We start from the raw sequence: 13,332 nt of genomic DNA on the forward strand, positions 1-13,332 counted from the left end.
GTATAAGAGACAGCCTCAGCACTGGCTCAGCCCGACTCTTCAACCCCTCCAGGGATCCCGGGGACTCCCCCCTGCCCTGGGCAGCCCATTCCAACGCCCAACAGCCCCTTCTGCACAGAAATCCTTCCTCAGAGCCAGCCTGACCCTGCCCTGGGCAGCTTGAGGCCATTCCCTCGGGGCCTGGCGCTGGGGCCTTGGCTCCAGAGACTCATCCCCCCTCTCTGCCCCCTCCTGGCAGGGAGTTGCCGAGGGCCAGGAGGTCTCCCCTCAGCCTCCTCTTCTCCAGACTGAACCCCCCCAGTTCCCCCAGCCGCTCCCCAGCAGACCTGTGCTCCAGACCCTGCCCCAGCTCCGTTGCCCTTCTCTGGCCACGCTCGAGTCACTCAATGGCCTTTTTGGGGTGAGGGGCCCAAAACTGAACCCACTCATCAAGGGGTGGCCTCCCCAGTGCCCAGCCCAGGGCTCAGATCCCTTCCCTGTCCCTGCTGGCCACGCCAGTGCTGACACAAGCCAGGATGCCATTGGCCTTCTGGGCCACCTGGGCACACTGCTGGCTCCTGTTCAGCTGCTTCCTCCCACCCCTGCCCATGGTGGATCCCGGGCTGACACACGCTCCGTCGCTTCGGGTGTCTCTGAGGCAGCCAGACCCAGTTCTCCCAGACCCAGGCTCATGCTCCCCACAACGCTACACGCGATCGACACTGCATTGTTACGGGAACGATGCTGCAGCCACGTAGCTTCTCACAAGGCTTTTACCCTCCTGCTCTCCCCCGGGGGGCCCTGCCTGAGTCACCCGCACCTCCCTGGGGCCCAGGGAACCCAGTGCTGGGGGACAGACCAGCCCCACAGACAGGAAGGTGCAGACTGCAAGCAGTGGCGTATCACTTGTAATAAAAGCAAACCTCGCTGCGTTTTCTCCCCATATGAGCTCTAACCAGAGGAAGAAACTCCTCCGCTTCAACACCAGAGCACCACAACGCACTGAGAGCCCTGGGAGGCATCGGGTGTGCCCCAGCCCAGCTCCTACACCTCGTGCCAGCTCTCGCCGAGGGGTGAGCGGTGGCATTTCACACCTCGTGGCCAGAGCCGGGCTGGACGCTGCGGGGCTCGCTGGATACGATCACACACCGAAATCTCTTACCAGGAATCCACAGCCGGTTCTTAGAAACTGTCAGAGGATGTGGCCAGCGAAAATAGCAACGCCCACCTCCCCTTCCCCACAAGGCTTCTCGTCAGTGCAGCCTCCAGCCCGCAGCCCCGGGGCGAGGAGCTCGCTGCAGGGTGTTCGCACCGTGGACAGCCCATCGCCCGGCGCTCTGCAACCACGTTTTCAGTTGGCAATTCTGGCAGAGATGCTAAAAGGCAGCTTGGCCACAGGCAGCCAGGCTCTTTCGCTGCCTGGCAAAGGCTTGGGGGGTTGTGGGGGCTGCTCAAGAGGCAGCTTGGCTTGCCCCAGACTGTGTGTCCCCTACTCTGCAGGGCAGCCGTGCCGTGGGGCTCTGGCTCAGCCGGTGGGTCTGGTTCTGCTCTGTGAGGGACGAGGACCAGGCTGGAGCAGCCCCAAATCGCACCCAAAGCGCTGGCACAGCCAGCAACAAGCCAGACTCTGCCATGGAGCTGGCACAGCCCTGCACCATCCTCCCCCTCTGTCCCCATGGAGCCCCCGGGATCGCTCCTCCAGTGCGGAGCCAAAGTGGAAACCGAGTCCAGGAACGCTGCGAGGCCAAGTTCAGGGAGAAGCATTAACACCACAGACATGGGAGGCCAAGCCTGGGTGCTTCCCCTGGGCGCCCCACACCGCTGTGGGCACATCCCCAGCACCTCCTTCCGCTCCAGGAGCTGCCGTGGGCCTGCTGGGATGGGGCTGTGGCGCAGAGCAGACGCCCTCTCTGGGCTGAGGAGGGAGGAGAGCGAGCTGGAGGGTGGCAGAGGTGAGCTGGGCTCCATTTCGCCTCCCCTCCCTCGGCAGGACCCTCCCTGCTTCCCACCTGTTCCCTCCACCAGCCCCGACCCAGAGCAGGTTTCAGCCCCTGCCCCATTCACCGCAGCAGCTTGAGAGCAGCTGGCTGCACTGATTCTCTCTTTAAAAAGGCTCCGGCAAACAAAAAAAACCCCCAAATTAAAGCCACACAAATAGATCGGGACGTCCTCCTACCCCGTCCCCCCCCTCCCTGCCTGGACAAAGCCTCGTTGCAGCCTCCCACCCGCTGCGGCCCCGGCACCTCTTCCAAGTCCCGGCGCTGCTGTCAGGGGACTGTAACTAACCCCGCGCCCGGCTGCCGGCATTAGCGCTCGGGCAGAAGAAAAGATCAAAAGGGGCCCCTGGCAGAAAAAAAGGCTCCTGATTACTTTGCTGCAGCAGGAGGGACCTGGAAATGGGGAGTCTGAGAGGGTCCCCCTGTCCCCGTTCAGAGGCAGGCAGGCAGACCCCGCCCCTCCCCATCCCGATGTCCCCAAAGCGTCCTGAAACGCTTCGTGCCCCCGACCCCCTTCCCACTCCAGTCTGGGCACCTGCAACCAGACACCAGCGCAGGTTAGCAGATGCCGAGCCCGGCTTCTCCCTCTGCCCCATCCCACCCTGTCAACCCGATCCCCCCAACACCTGCCCGCGCCGGGAACAGACGCTGCCCTTTGTGCTGCTGTTCAAAGGCTCCCGAGCTCGCCCCGCTCCGCACAGCCCGTGCTCGTGGGCCAGGAGCCAACCGTGGCCACGGGACTGACCGAGGTGCTGCCTTCAGAGACGCTCACTCATCTCTAGGCACGGCTCAAGCCAAGGTCAGCATCGTTACGAACAGCCTGATATCCTCTCCCTCTAAGAACAAGTAGCAGGAAGAGGAAGGGTTTAGATCGGATCCAGCAGCAAAGGCGCTTTGCTCTCGCCCGTGAGCACTCACCACCTCCGTGCCGGTGATGCTGGCCAGCACCTCAGTGATGGCCTCGCCGGTGAAATCGTTCACGGAGACTGTCAGGCCGTGGATCGCCGCTCCGATGCTGCCCGTCGCGATCATGGAGGGGGGGTACATGGCGAAAGTGTAGTCTAGAGCCAGGATGGGGAGACAAGGGGCAAAAAGCAGGAGCCATTAGCAAGGATGTGCATGCTAAGTTCGCGAGACTGGGATTTCCCTGGAAGACTAGAGAGAGCCAGACTGAGGGATCCCTCCAGCTTAACGGAGAGGGTGGCAATGGGGAACAGGCTGAGCGTGAGAGCAGCAAGCTTCATCAGGCTCCTCCTCTGGGTCTGTTTCACCAAAAGTCTTGAAGACGAGGTTGCTCTAGTGACTCAGAGCGCGACTGATAAAAGCTCAGATTTGACCCTGGCTTTACCCTGGACGCCCCCCGCAGCCTGTGCAGCAAGAGGGGTGCCTCAGTGGCTTTGCTCTTCCCTGGCATCGTTCAGGCACCCACCAAGAGCCCCCCGGTCCATTATCCCACTTTGTCAGGGATAGGAAACATACAATTGAGCAGCAAAATGCTCAGATTTGAATGACAGCATTCAGCTCCCCAGAAAGCCAGAGTGGTGGAGATGAGCCCCATATTGCCCAACAAGCCTGACTTAAGTCCTGCTTAAGTGGGAGCAGGCACCCACCTGTGGCACACAGGGCGATAAAGGTCTGTGCATGCTTCTTCACCAGCTCCATCTTGTCCTTAGGCAGCGGGAGGTGATGGAGGATGTGAGCCAAGAAATCATTTGCTATCACTGAGACCAGGTCCCACTTTAGCTTCTCCAGGACGAGAATCTCCCAGTCCTGCAGAGTCAGACAGACAGACAGTTACCGAGTGGGGCTAGGCCAGGCAGAAACACTCAGCAGATTCAACGGCAGATGAGGCCTGCACTTGGGGAAGGGACAGTAGATCAGCACAATCCATGAGACAGGGAAGAAAAGAGGGAATGTCCCTGCTCTGCGACTATGGCAGAAATCCAGCCTTGAGCTGTTGCAAAGTCGGGAGTAAAGATCAGAAGAGGAAGTGATAAATCTGGTTTCTTCTTTCCAAGGTGCAGCTGGATCAGCCTTAGACACTCCTCTGCTTTGCAAAGTTGCTGCAACAACCCACAGAGGAACACCAGAGCAAGGAGCAGTAGGCAGACCCTTCCCATCTTCCTTCTCCACTCCTGAAAGGAGCAGCCGGTGTCCAGGCTCCCAGGAGCAACTCAGCCTGGGGCTAACACCACCCCAGAGAAGGGATCAGAGGTGCCCCCCCCTCCACGTGCCCCTCGGAGCCGGCTCCTTGGCCGGTGACACGTGGAGGCAATAGCTGCTCTGCAGCCAGCCCCTCCGCACGACACCCCGAACAAGGGAGGGTGGGGGAAACAAGAGCTGAGCTTCCAAGGCTGCGTCCAGACAGCCCAAGCTCCTGCAGGAGAGCTTCAGTCCCTACAGAGCTCAAGGGCTGTGACTAGGTGCTGAGGAAGCCCAAGGCGCGCGGCCCTGCGGAGCGGGTCCCAGGCTGGGCACGTGCCTTTTGGCAGAACCTCCCCTACTCACCGCGCCAAAAGAGCCTCCAGCCACGCTCAGCAGAGCTCCCCCAGCAGCTCCTCAGGGGGAAGAGGCACGAAACAGCCCCGCTGACACCCACCTCTCCCACTGACACACAGCAACAACGCACTGGTGCTTCCCCGTTCCGTGCCAGGTGGCTGCCAGCGTCTCTGTCCTGTATTGTGGCGCTCTCTTGGAGCATCTAACGGAGATTTCTGACCTGTCCTCCACGAGCCAGTCCCTTTGCAGTCTGCAAGCTGGGGAACAGATGGAGGGAAGGCCGGGTGCCCCCTGCGGATTTCGCTGGAGCCTGGGCTGCTCCTCTCATCTGCTCAGCCTCTCACAGGCTCTTCCAGCTCTGGGCATTAGTTCTAACACCGACAAGGAAACCAAAGTGCAGAGCAGCCACCGCCAAGCACTTGGCAGGGCCAGCACGCAGCAAGTCCTCGCAGTACCAGGTGGTACCACTGTGGTGGTACCAAAGCACCCATCCAGCGAGGTGGAAGCAAGGGCAGCCCCACAATTAGAGCCTTGCCACAGAATTTAGGACCCCTGAACTCAGCTCCCTGCTCTGCCACCCGTGTAAAGGTCTACGTGACTTAGCTGGAGGAGCAGCTGGATCAGACTCAGAGGCCACACACATACTGGTCTCAGTGGGCTGAACAGCTTTGATGTTACATCTGGGTGCGACTGTGCCACTGGCAGAGCAGTCTCAGGAGAGGCGAGAGCAGTGTCTTCCCAGCATCATTCCCCTTCCCATCCCAGCAGCAATGGCAGGGGCAGCGCACACCCAGCGGCCCGAGCCTCTCTGCCAGTCCCAATTCCCCCACGTCCCAGATCTCTGGTCCCCAGTTTCTCTCATCCTCTGCAGCAGCAGCAAATGTGATGCCACTGAAGATGCCCCCGTGTCCCTCCCGCCTGCTAGGAGGGGGTGACAGTGGCCCCGCAGATGTGCTGGGAAAGGAAAACACCCTGCACGAGCTGAAGCTTCAGGTTTGGAACGACAGAGCTGTACGGGGATTTGTATCAGATATCGCTATTTCAGGACCTAGTCCTGCCCAGCAGAGCATCTATTCTTTTTCCAAGTAGTCTAGGATTACAAGGTCAATGCTGCTCACAGACGTGCCAAAGGGCTGCCAGAACAGATGGATTTGAAGAAGTGAGATTTTTCATAAGGACAGATCTTAATTTTCTTTTTTAAAAAAAACCCAAACCAACACTCTTCCTCCTTACACAACAATACCAGTTTTGAGTTGCTCAAATGAGCAGCATTGCTCAACCTGCTCCAAATCCCCCATGAGGCCAAACGCGCCGTTTGCCATTTCACAGCCTGCGCTTTTCCAAGCAGAAAGCCGTGCTTCGCTACAGCACGCTCGCTACTCTCCCATATGGATGGCCAGCCTGCCAATCCTTCTGTATTTTTAAGCCAAATCCACAGGATAAAAGCAAGATGAAACCTAGCAATGAGCTTCAGAGCCTGAAGATCACAGCCCAGGTCACTGAGGGTTCAACACGGGGATTGAAACAGAGGGGACGGATCAGCCTTGGGTAAAAAGATGAAGAAACAGGTAGTGCTGGCCCCTGGTTAAGCTGCAGCAACGCAGTGAGGTGACACTGAGAAGGAGCTGCTGGAGATGGAGAGGTCTGTGCACTGTCCCCACTTCTCACTCATCTGAGACCCGCTAAGGGCTGGGAACGCCGAGTGCTTGCTCCTGCTTCAGCCCAGCTTCTCGGGAAGGGGCACAGGACACTGCTGACACCTTTGGCAGCCACTGCCCCGAGGGCGAGAGGCCAAGGCAGCTCCAGCCAGACTTCTCCACGTAAGCTGGGAGTGTGGCCCTTCTGCAGACCCAGGGAGAGGGTCAAAAGGAGGAGCTGGGGATTGCAGATCCTGAAGCAAACCCAAAAGGGATCACTACACCGGAGAGGGGAGCTCCTGAGCACAGAGGGGACACCAGCCTCGCATCATCCGGGCTCTTGCTCCTTGTCTTTCCTCCCAGAGCTGCAAGATGGTTACTGGGAGTCACCAGAGGCACATCAGGGCCACACTGGTGTGGCAGAGAGCCTGTCCCTGCTGGGACACATTTTGTCCTCCAGAGAAGGTCCAGAGTGCAGACCAGCTCAGACATGAGACCTCACCTGGGACGACTTAACTCCTGCTACACCAGGACCCATCCAGGCCAGCAAGCTGTCTGTTTGCAGTGCACAAAAGCAGCTCTTTTCCAGCTAGTACGCAGGTTCATCGTCATCTTAAAAACCTCGTTGTTACAAAAGGCCTGATCCCAAGACCCAGCCGGCACTCGCGATGCCAGCCGAAGGCGACAGGCGCCAAGGACTGTCACCAGCTCACAGGATTTAGCTCAGGGAAGCCTCTCTCCTGCCAAACCACCCTGCTCCTCGCTTCTCTCCTGCTAACCCTGGGGACTTCCCGCTCTCGGAGCAGCATGTCAGAAGCTCTGAATCACTTTATCTGTGGAAGAAGCAGAACAAAAGGCTGCAAGAGATAGACAAGCAGGTTTGCGACAGCAGCACCACTCTGTATAGCAAACATCCTTTTCCTGGCATTTTGTTTTGCACCTAATTGAATCAGTCTCTGCCTGGCTAATGAAAGAGAGGAAGAAAAGTGGAAAAAGTTCCTTTGTTTCTCCAGCCTGCGGAGCCCAACCTCCTCGTGGAAGGGCTGCAAGCTGCCAGCACTGCCCACTGAGCAGCCCAGCGCTGGGAATGCATCAGGTCCTCCTTCTGCAAGAGCCCCCAGGGCAAAGCTCAGCCATCGTCTCTAGGAGTGGAAACTGCAGAGCAACTGAGCTTCCCCTCTGCAAGCTTGCTCCCTTGATCTCTCCTGGCTGCATCCCACAAGAAAAAAAAAAAAAAGAAGGAAGGAAAGCAGCAACCATTTCCCATCGCCTCCCCACTCTGACAAGGTGATCGCAGAGCAGTCTTGTCACAGTGGAACAGCCTCAAGCCCCTGGGTTGCTGCCTCTGCACCCTCTGGCTAAGAGAGACCCAAGTCACAAGCAGAGAGAGTTTTACTCAATTTACAGCTCTGCAAACTCAGCCTGGGATGTGACAGTCTCACCAGCTTCTCTCCTTTTTATGCAGTGCTACGCTCTACATCATGCTCTACCCTCAGCAACACCCACACACCCGCTGTGCCTACGAGGAGTCTGTGTAAACCTATCTGGCCAGGCTGCACAGGGAGCATAGCACCCAGCTCCTCTCTGCAGCAGCCCTGTCTGCAGGAGAAAAGGAAGTTGCGCTCGGTTTTGTCAATCCAGTTGATAAGGTACCATTTTACATTATCACAGACTCAATGAGACACCAGCGAAGCGGACGCAGGCTGCGCTCTGTCGTGCTTGCGAGCTGACTCAAAAAGAAGGTGGAAAGAGCTGCTGTTGTTGCTGCTAGCCACCCACCCTACCCAGCAGCTACAGAAATGAGAAGCCACGAAAGTCCATTTGCAAATAGGAAATCTGGGGCAAACGTTTGTTTCCATCCCCGGACCAGAGTTCGAGTCTGGATGTCAAAGGTGAAGGTGCCAACTTGAGACACAGAAACGGTCACATCTGCCTGACCTGTGCAGCAAGCAGAAGGTAAAACAGTAAAACACAAGTGTGTCTTCTGGAAAGTCAATGTTATATCACAAGTGAACAACCCTTTCTACTCCTTTCTCTTATTTTCACTCCTCGTGGCCTGCTGTCACTGCTGCTCCCTTCATTATCTACCTAGTGGCTTGATCCTCCTTATTGTCTTTGCTAGGAAATACCTCACAGTTTGCAAAACTGACCTTAGGTCAAAGATTTCAGAGGCAAGCCAAAGCATTAGGAGCAAACCAGGCAGATGAAGGTGGCCTACAACTGCTCCCCCCTACCTTCATGCAGCTGAATACTCTCTTGCATAGGCCAGAAAAGCCTTTATTTAAAAAAAAATAAAATAAAGAAAGGTAGGTTAGATAACGCCCTTCACGGAAATCCAACTTCCTCCAAATGGACAAGTCCCTCGTTGCATCATTTCCTTCTCCCTAGAATAACTTTATCAAGATTTTGTTTCAAAAATGTCCTTTCTAAACCGCTGAGCTGGTGCCAAGCATCCCGGCAAAAGAAGGAAGCAAACATATTGGGAAAGCCAGCCAGCTTCCTCTGGAAGGCTGGGGAGGACGCGCTGGAAGCTGAAATGGCACCGATCCATGAGAAGAGGCCAGGATGCACCATTGTCCAAACCTTGATGAAGAAGCTCCCCTTCCCCTCCCCACCCTTCCACTGCGAGATTGTGAAAGAGAAGTAACATCACCACGATTAGCACAGAGGAGGAAAACAGCAGCTCGCCCTGGTTTTGTAATCAGGGTGTTAACTCTTGTCAGGTCCCAAAGAGAAATCCTTCATGTATCTTCAGCCATTCTCTCCATTCTCCCTTTACAGTAGAGAGCAATGGGAGACTGGAGGAGGATCTGCTCCAAACGTGGTTAAACACCTTCCGAAAGCAAGTCTTGTGGTGGGCAGGGAAAGACCACGGGCTACAGAGCATCCCCTGCCCAGACATTTGCAGATGCCTCAGCACCTCTCCTGAAGGGCTGTGGCTGTCCTGGGACACCCTCTGCTCAGCCCTTTGTCTACCTACACCCATTACCAGGAATAAACCTCTGCACTGCTGAGTGCTCACAGCCATCCCCTTGGGTAAGAAAAAAGGGATCCTATTAGCTATCTAAAAGCTATCTTTGGCTATCCCAAGAAAGGACTTTTGACCCTCAAAATGAAGCCATTCTTGTCCACCTCAACTTCACATGGATTCCGGAGCACAACGATGACAGATCTGTGTCAAGCATCCAGCTGTGCCTCCTGCTGCACCGAGAGCAACCCAGGATCCTGGGGGGGAAAAAAAGTACAGAGGAGAACTCTGGTACCGAGACCTGGCACAATCAGGAGTGAGCAACAGGCGGCAGACAGCGTTTTCCTCCATCTCCAGCCCAGTGCTGCCAGGAGGGAGGAGAAGGGAAGATGAACATTGTGGCACTGCTTAGGCACAGCTTCCTGCTGACAAACCTCGGGGTGGGAAGAAATAAAAAGACTCCGAGTGAGGAGGCATTAGCATTTGAGTTGGAGAATGAAGGAAAGCCTCCAGGAATGGTGCACGTGCTCTGCCCACTACCCACCTGCACATCTAACTGTTCTCCTTTGGAAGGAGCCTGCTACGAACACAGCTCGAGTCAGCTGAAAAAAACAAATCCTCAGCAAGAATAAACCACCAACTAAATCAGAATGAAATACAATTGGGATCCACGGAGGTATGCGCAAGGTGCCCACCCAGACCCGATTCTTTGTAGCCCAGAAACCACTAGGATTTGCTGTGACGGTCTCCCCTAGTCTGCAGGGATGATGACAGGACTCCCTGTAAGGTCTGGATCAGAGGGGGAGACAGAGGTGAAGCATGGCAGTAAGTTCACCCTCCTGCAACCCCTATTCCTGTTGGACAGGGAGCTTATCCCTCACTGAGGAGACACAAATCTGGCACTGTCCCACAGCATGCACTTTGATCAGCTTCGTGCTCCCGCGGGCACAGAGAGCCCTCTCCATGCTCTGAAACACAGCCTGCTTGCCTACAAGATGACTGTTGGGAGCCTCCTGCTCAGCCTGTAACAAACAGGCAACTTTTGTTGGCCCAGCAAGAAAAGCTAATACAAACCAACCCCCATTCCCCCCTGATTTATTTTTCCCAGCTAAATCTTAACTCCCTCATTATCACAGGGCCAAGAGAAACCCTCCTGTTACAGGCTGGGATTAGCTTCATGTGATGGATCCCAGTCCTGGGAAGACACCTGCACTGGATGACAAGGTCTCCCAACGATGAAGCTTTACTGACAACACTGGAGAAAGCCACGCACAGATTTTGTGTCAGCTCCCCACCCAGCACAGCTCAGCTCAGCATCCAGAGAAGCGACGAGCACCTGCGCCTCCTCTCAGCGTCCTCTTCCTTCACCACTACTCATGGTGATGATCCACATACTTTTTTCCATGTTACTTAAGTCAACAAACACCCACAAACGAGTACAGGGAGAGAGGTATGGAGGTGAGGGGATTTTCCTCAGCCTTCACTGGCACTTGGAAAAACCATGTTCATAGCAGAGTTCCCCAGTTACCAGAACTGCCTTCCGATTCACACCTGAAAGTTTTGTGGGTTCACTCCCCACCCTGGGGACAAATCACACTCAGATCATCTCACCCACTCTAGCCCAAAAAAAAAAAAAAGGTATTTAATAAGGCTATGACTAACCCTGAGAAATTCTCGTAGACAAACCGTCTCCAGGGATGTTTGTTACTCGAAGAGAGGTGGCCGTTTCCTCCCAAGGGCTCTGATCTACCAGCACGGAAGGCCCCCAAGAAAAGGGGTTCTCCAATGTCCTCCCCCACAAAGCAAAGTTGAACTCAGAGGTTTGGATCTTTGCTTTGAACTTTTATCAGACGCGAAAACACTTCGCCTTTCAAAGCCTACACAGCTGCTGCCAGAGCGTCGGACGGCAGAAGCCAAGTGGCCCTGCTCTAAGGCAAGGGTGCGGAGCGGGACCTGGGCAGCAGCGAGGTCCCGTCATCTCCATCACCCTCGAAGGTACAACCCAGCCCGCTGGATCCCCGGTTAGAAAGACTCCCCCCCATTTTGCTGGTTAACTCTTTACTTAAAGCTTCATTTTTCCTGCTGGTGTGGAAAATGCATCTCCCACATCATGCCCCCTTTGGAGCCGGGGCAAGTCAGAGCTGCCCACCGCAGCGTCAGCCCCCATGTCATGCTCCGCCGGCTGCGCAGGCAGGAGCCTTTGTTCTCCAGAGCTGTCACTCGAGAGCAAACCAGTGCCTGAGAGCGAGCCCAGCGTGGCAGCTCAGCACTGGCAACGAGCACTTAAGGCACAAGGAACTTTTTCTATAACCTGGAGGTGACAATTCTGCTTCCCACAACAGGGAGGATGGAAAGGTCTCCGCTAACAGGCATCACACCCGCCGGGGCGAGGAGGAGAGAAGGTTGGTTGGGTAACACAGAGGAAGGTGAAGAAATGGGAGAAAGAGAACAGGAGACACGGGGGCAGGTACGCTGCCAAGTAGCAGGATGCAGGAGATAAGAGAGCTGGGGAGGAGGTAGAGAGCTCTTTGAGATAGGGGTGGTTACCAGGAGCTGCTGAGGCGTGATGGAGTTGTCTGTGTAAATGCAGAGTTTCTCCACGGTCAGGGGCATGGTTTCTCGCAGCTTGGAAGCCAGGAGCATGCAGACTGCTCCCAGAAGCTGCAAGTGATTTTTCCGCATGGGGACTGATGACAGGTAGCGATCCACGTAATTCATGGCCAAGGGGAAGACCTCTTCTTCGCACTTCTGCTCCTCGCACACCTGACAAAAACCCAATTATAAAAATAAAAAAAAATAAAAGGAAGTTTTAATCAGCACAGGACTCCCCAGATCCTGCCTTCACCACAGCTTCAAAGCTTCTGGTGATGACGGTGTTTCACACCTATCTGCAGGGCTTTGAAAGCACTTCGGTGCTAAGGAGTAAATTAGCTATGGACCTTAAACCTGTGACTTCGGTGGGATTACACCAACGACGAGTTTGACCAATGTCTTAAGAGCTCATCTTCCTGTGGAAAGCTGCAGGACTTATCTGTGCACTCTTTCTAGCTACAGAGAAGTTCAAACCAATATTGCTTTATTTGGCCCCGTTTTTAAGGCTGCCTGTTGGGGATGTCTCCAGCCAGCTGTACAGCAAAGCTGCCATTTTCTGCTCTGGGGGGACTGGGGACCTCTGGGAAAAATGAGCAACTCCAGCAGATCTCTAGCTGGAGACCCAACAGGGCAGGATCCACAGTCACTTCTGGCAATTCCACCTTGGGTGGCCCAGAGATGTAAGAAGACTCAATGGCAGAGCCTCCTCCTCCCTCAGCCACACTTGTACCACAGCCACGAACAGATTCCAGGAGCTCTGAATTTCAGCCCTCTCTGCTCTTATCTCTCAACCAGTTATCAAAACACTGATCATATTTAACTTCCTTCTTTCAATGCAACCATAAATATATTGAGGTTTCTCCTCGCAGAGCAGCAAACACCCTCATTCTCCTTCCAGCAGCGACTGCCTGTCCCTGCACAGACTGTCACAGCGCCGGGGACACCGACACGCAGGGTCAAGACAACCGCCAAGTGTCATCCACAGCTCGGCTGCCTTCAGGGCTGCTCAGGAACAGGCTCCAAAGCAGCATTTATCTATCTACCCTGCTCAGAAAGGGAATTGCAGAAACAGAACTATAATAGCAGGGGGGGGGGAAAAAAACCAAACAACTTTAAAAAGCATCTTGTTCGTTATTTCTTTTGACAGAAGCAGGCAGCTTCTTGCAACAGCAGCTGGGGTGGAGAGCAGGCTCCATCCCAACATCATTTTGTCCTTTGCAGACTCTTGTTTTTTCTTTCTCTATTGAGACTCTTCGCTCTGACCATCTGATGAAGAGGCCCATGAGATTTCCCCCGCAGAGCCGCATTCATTTGTAATTTAGAGAAGTAAATGGTAGCAATATTATTTTTCCCCCCTTTAACCAGGCGTTTTCAGCCCCATTCAGGAAACGCGGGTCTCTGGCCTGCCGGCTGCACAGCTGAGCGCTCTGCCCAGTTTTGGGGAGCGGGCTGCAAACTGGGGGTCCGATAGCAGCACATCGCCAGGGAGGGTGAGCACAGGCTGTGGGTTCGGGGGGTGTGTGTGTGGGGGGGTCTTGCTCCTCCTGCATAGGGCAATCACACCTCCGAGCAGAGCCAGCACTCCGAGACAGCGCCGCGCTGCAGAGCCTTCCTCCCGCCTCCGGACCCCCACGGGCAGCCCTCTTCCTCCCCCCCCACC

The 13,332-nt window shown here is 55.4% G+C and overlaps 1 protein-coding gene across 2 annotated transcripts in view; it reads right to left on the minus strand.

Moving 5' to 3' along the window:
* Positions 1-13,332, minus strand: part of CCND3 (cyclin D3) — a 46,605-nt gene that overhangs the window by 2,479 nt on the left and 30,794 nt on the right. For both annotated transcript variants that reach the window (XM_026864177.1, XM_026864176.1), the window contains exons 2-4: positions 11,628-11,843; positions 3,587-3,746; positions 2,895-3,037 (exon numbers count right to left, since the gene is read on the minus strand). In XM_026864177.1, coding sequence (XP_026719978.1) covers positions 2,895-3,037; positions 3,587-3,746; positions 11,628-11,798 — 474 coding nt within the window. In that variant the 5' untranslated portion in view covers positions 11,799-11,843. The remainder of the gene's footprint in view (positions 1-2,894; positions 3,038-3,586; positions 3,747-11,627; positions 11,844-13,332) is intronic.

This window comes from Athene cunicularia (assembly GCF_003259725.1).
Source record: "Athene cunicularia isolate RWA chromosome 26 unlocalized genomic scaffold, athCun1 chr26_part1, whole genome shotgun sequence".
NCBI classification, from domain to species: domain Eukaryota; kingdom Metazoa; phylum Chordata; class Aves; order Strigiformes; family Strigidae; genus Athene; species Athene cunicularia.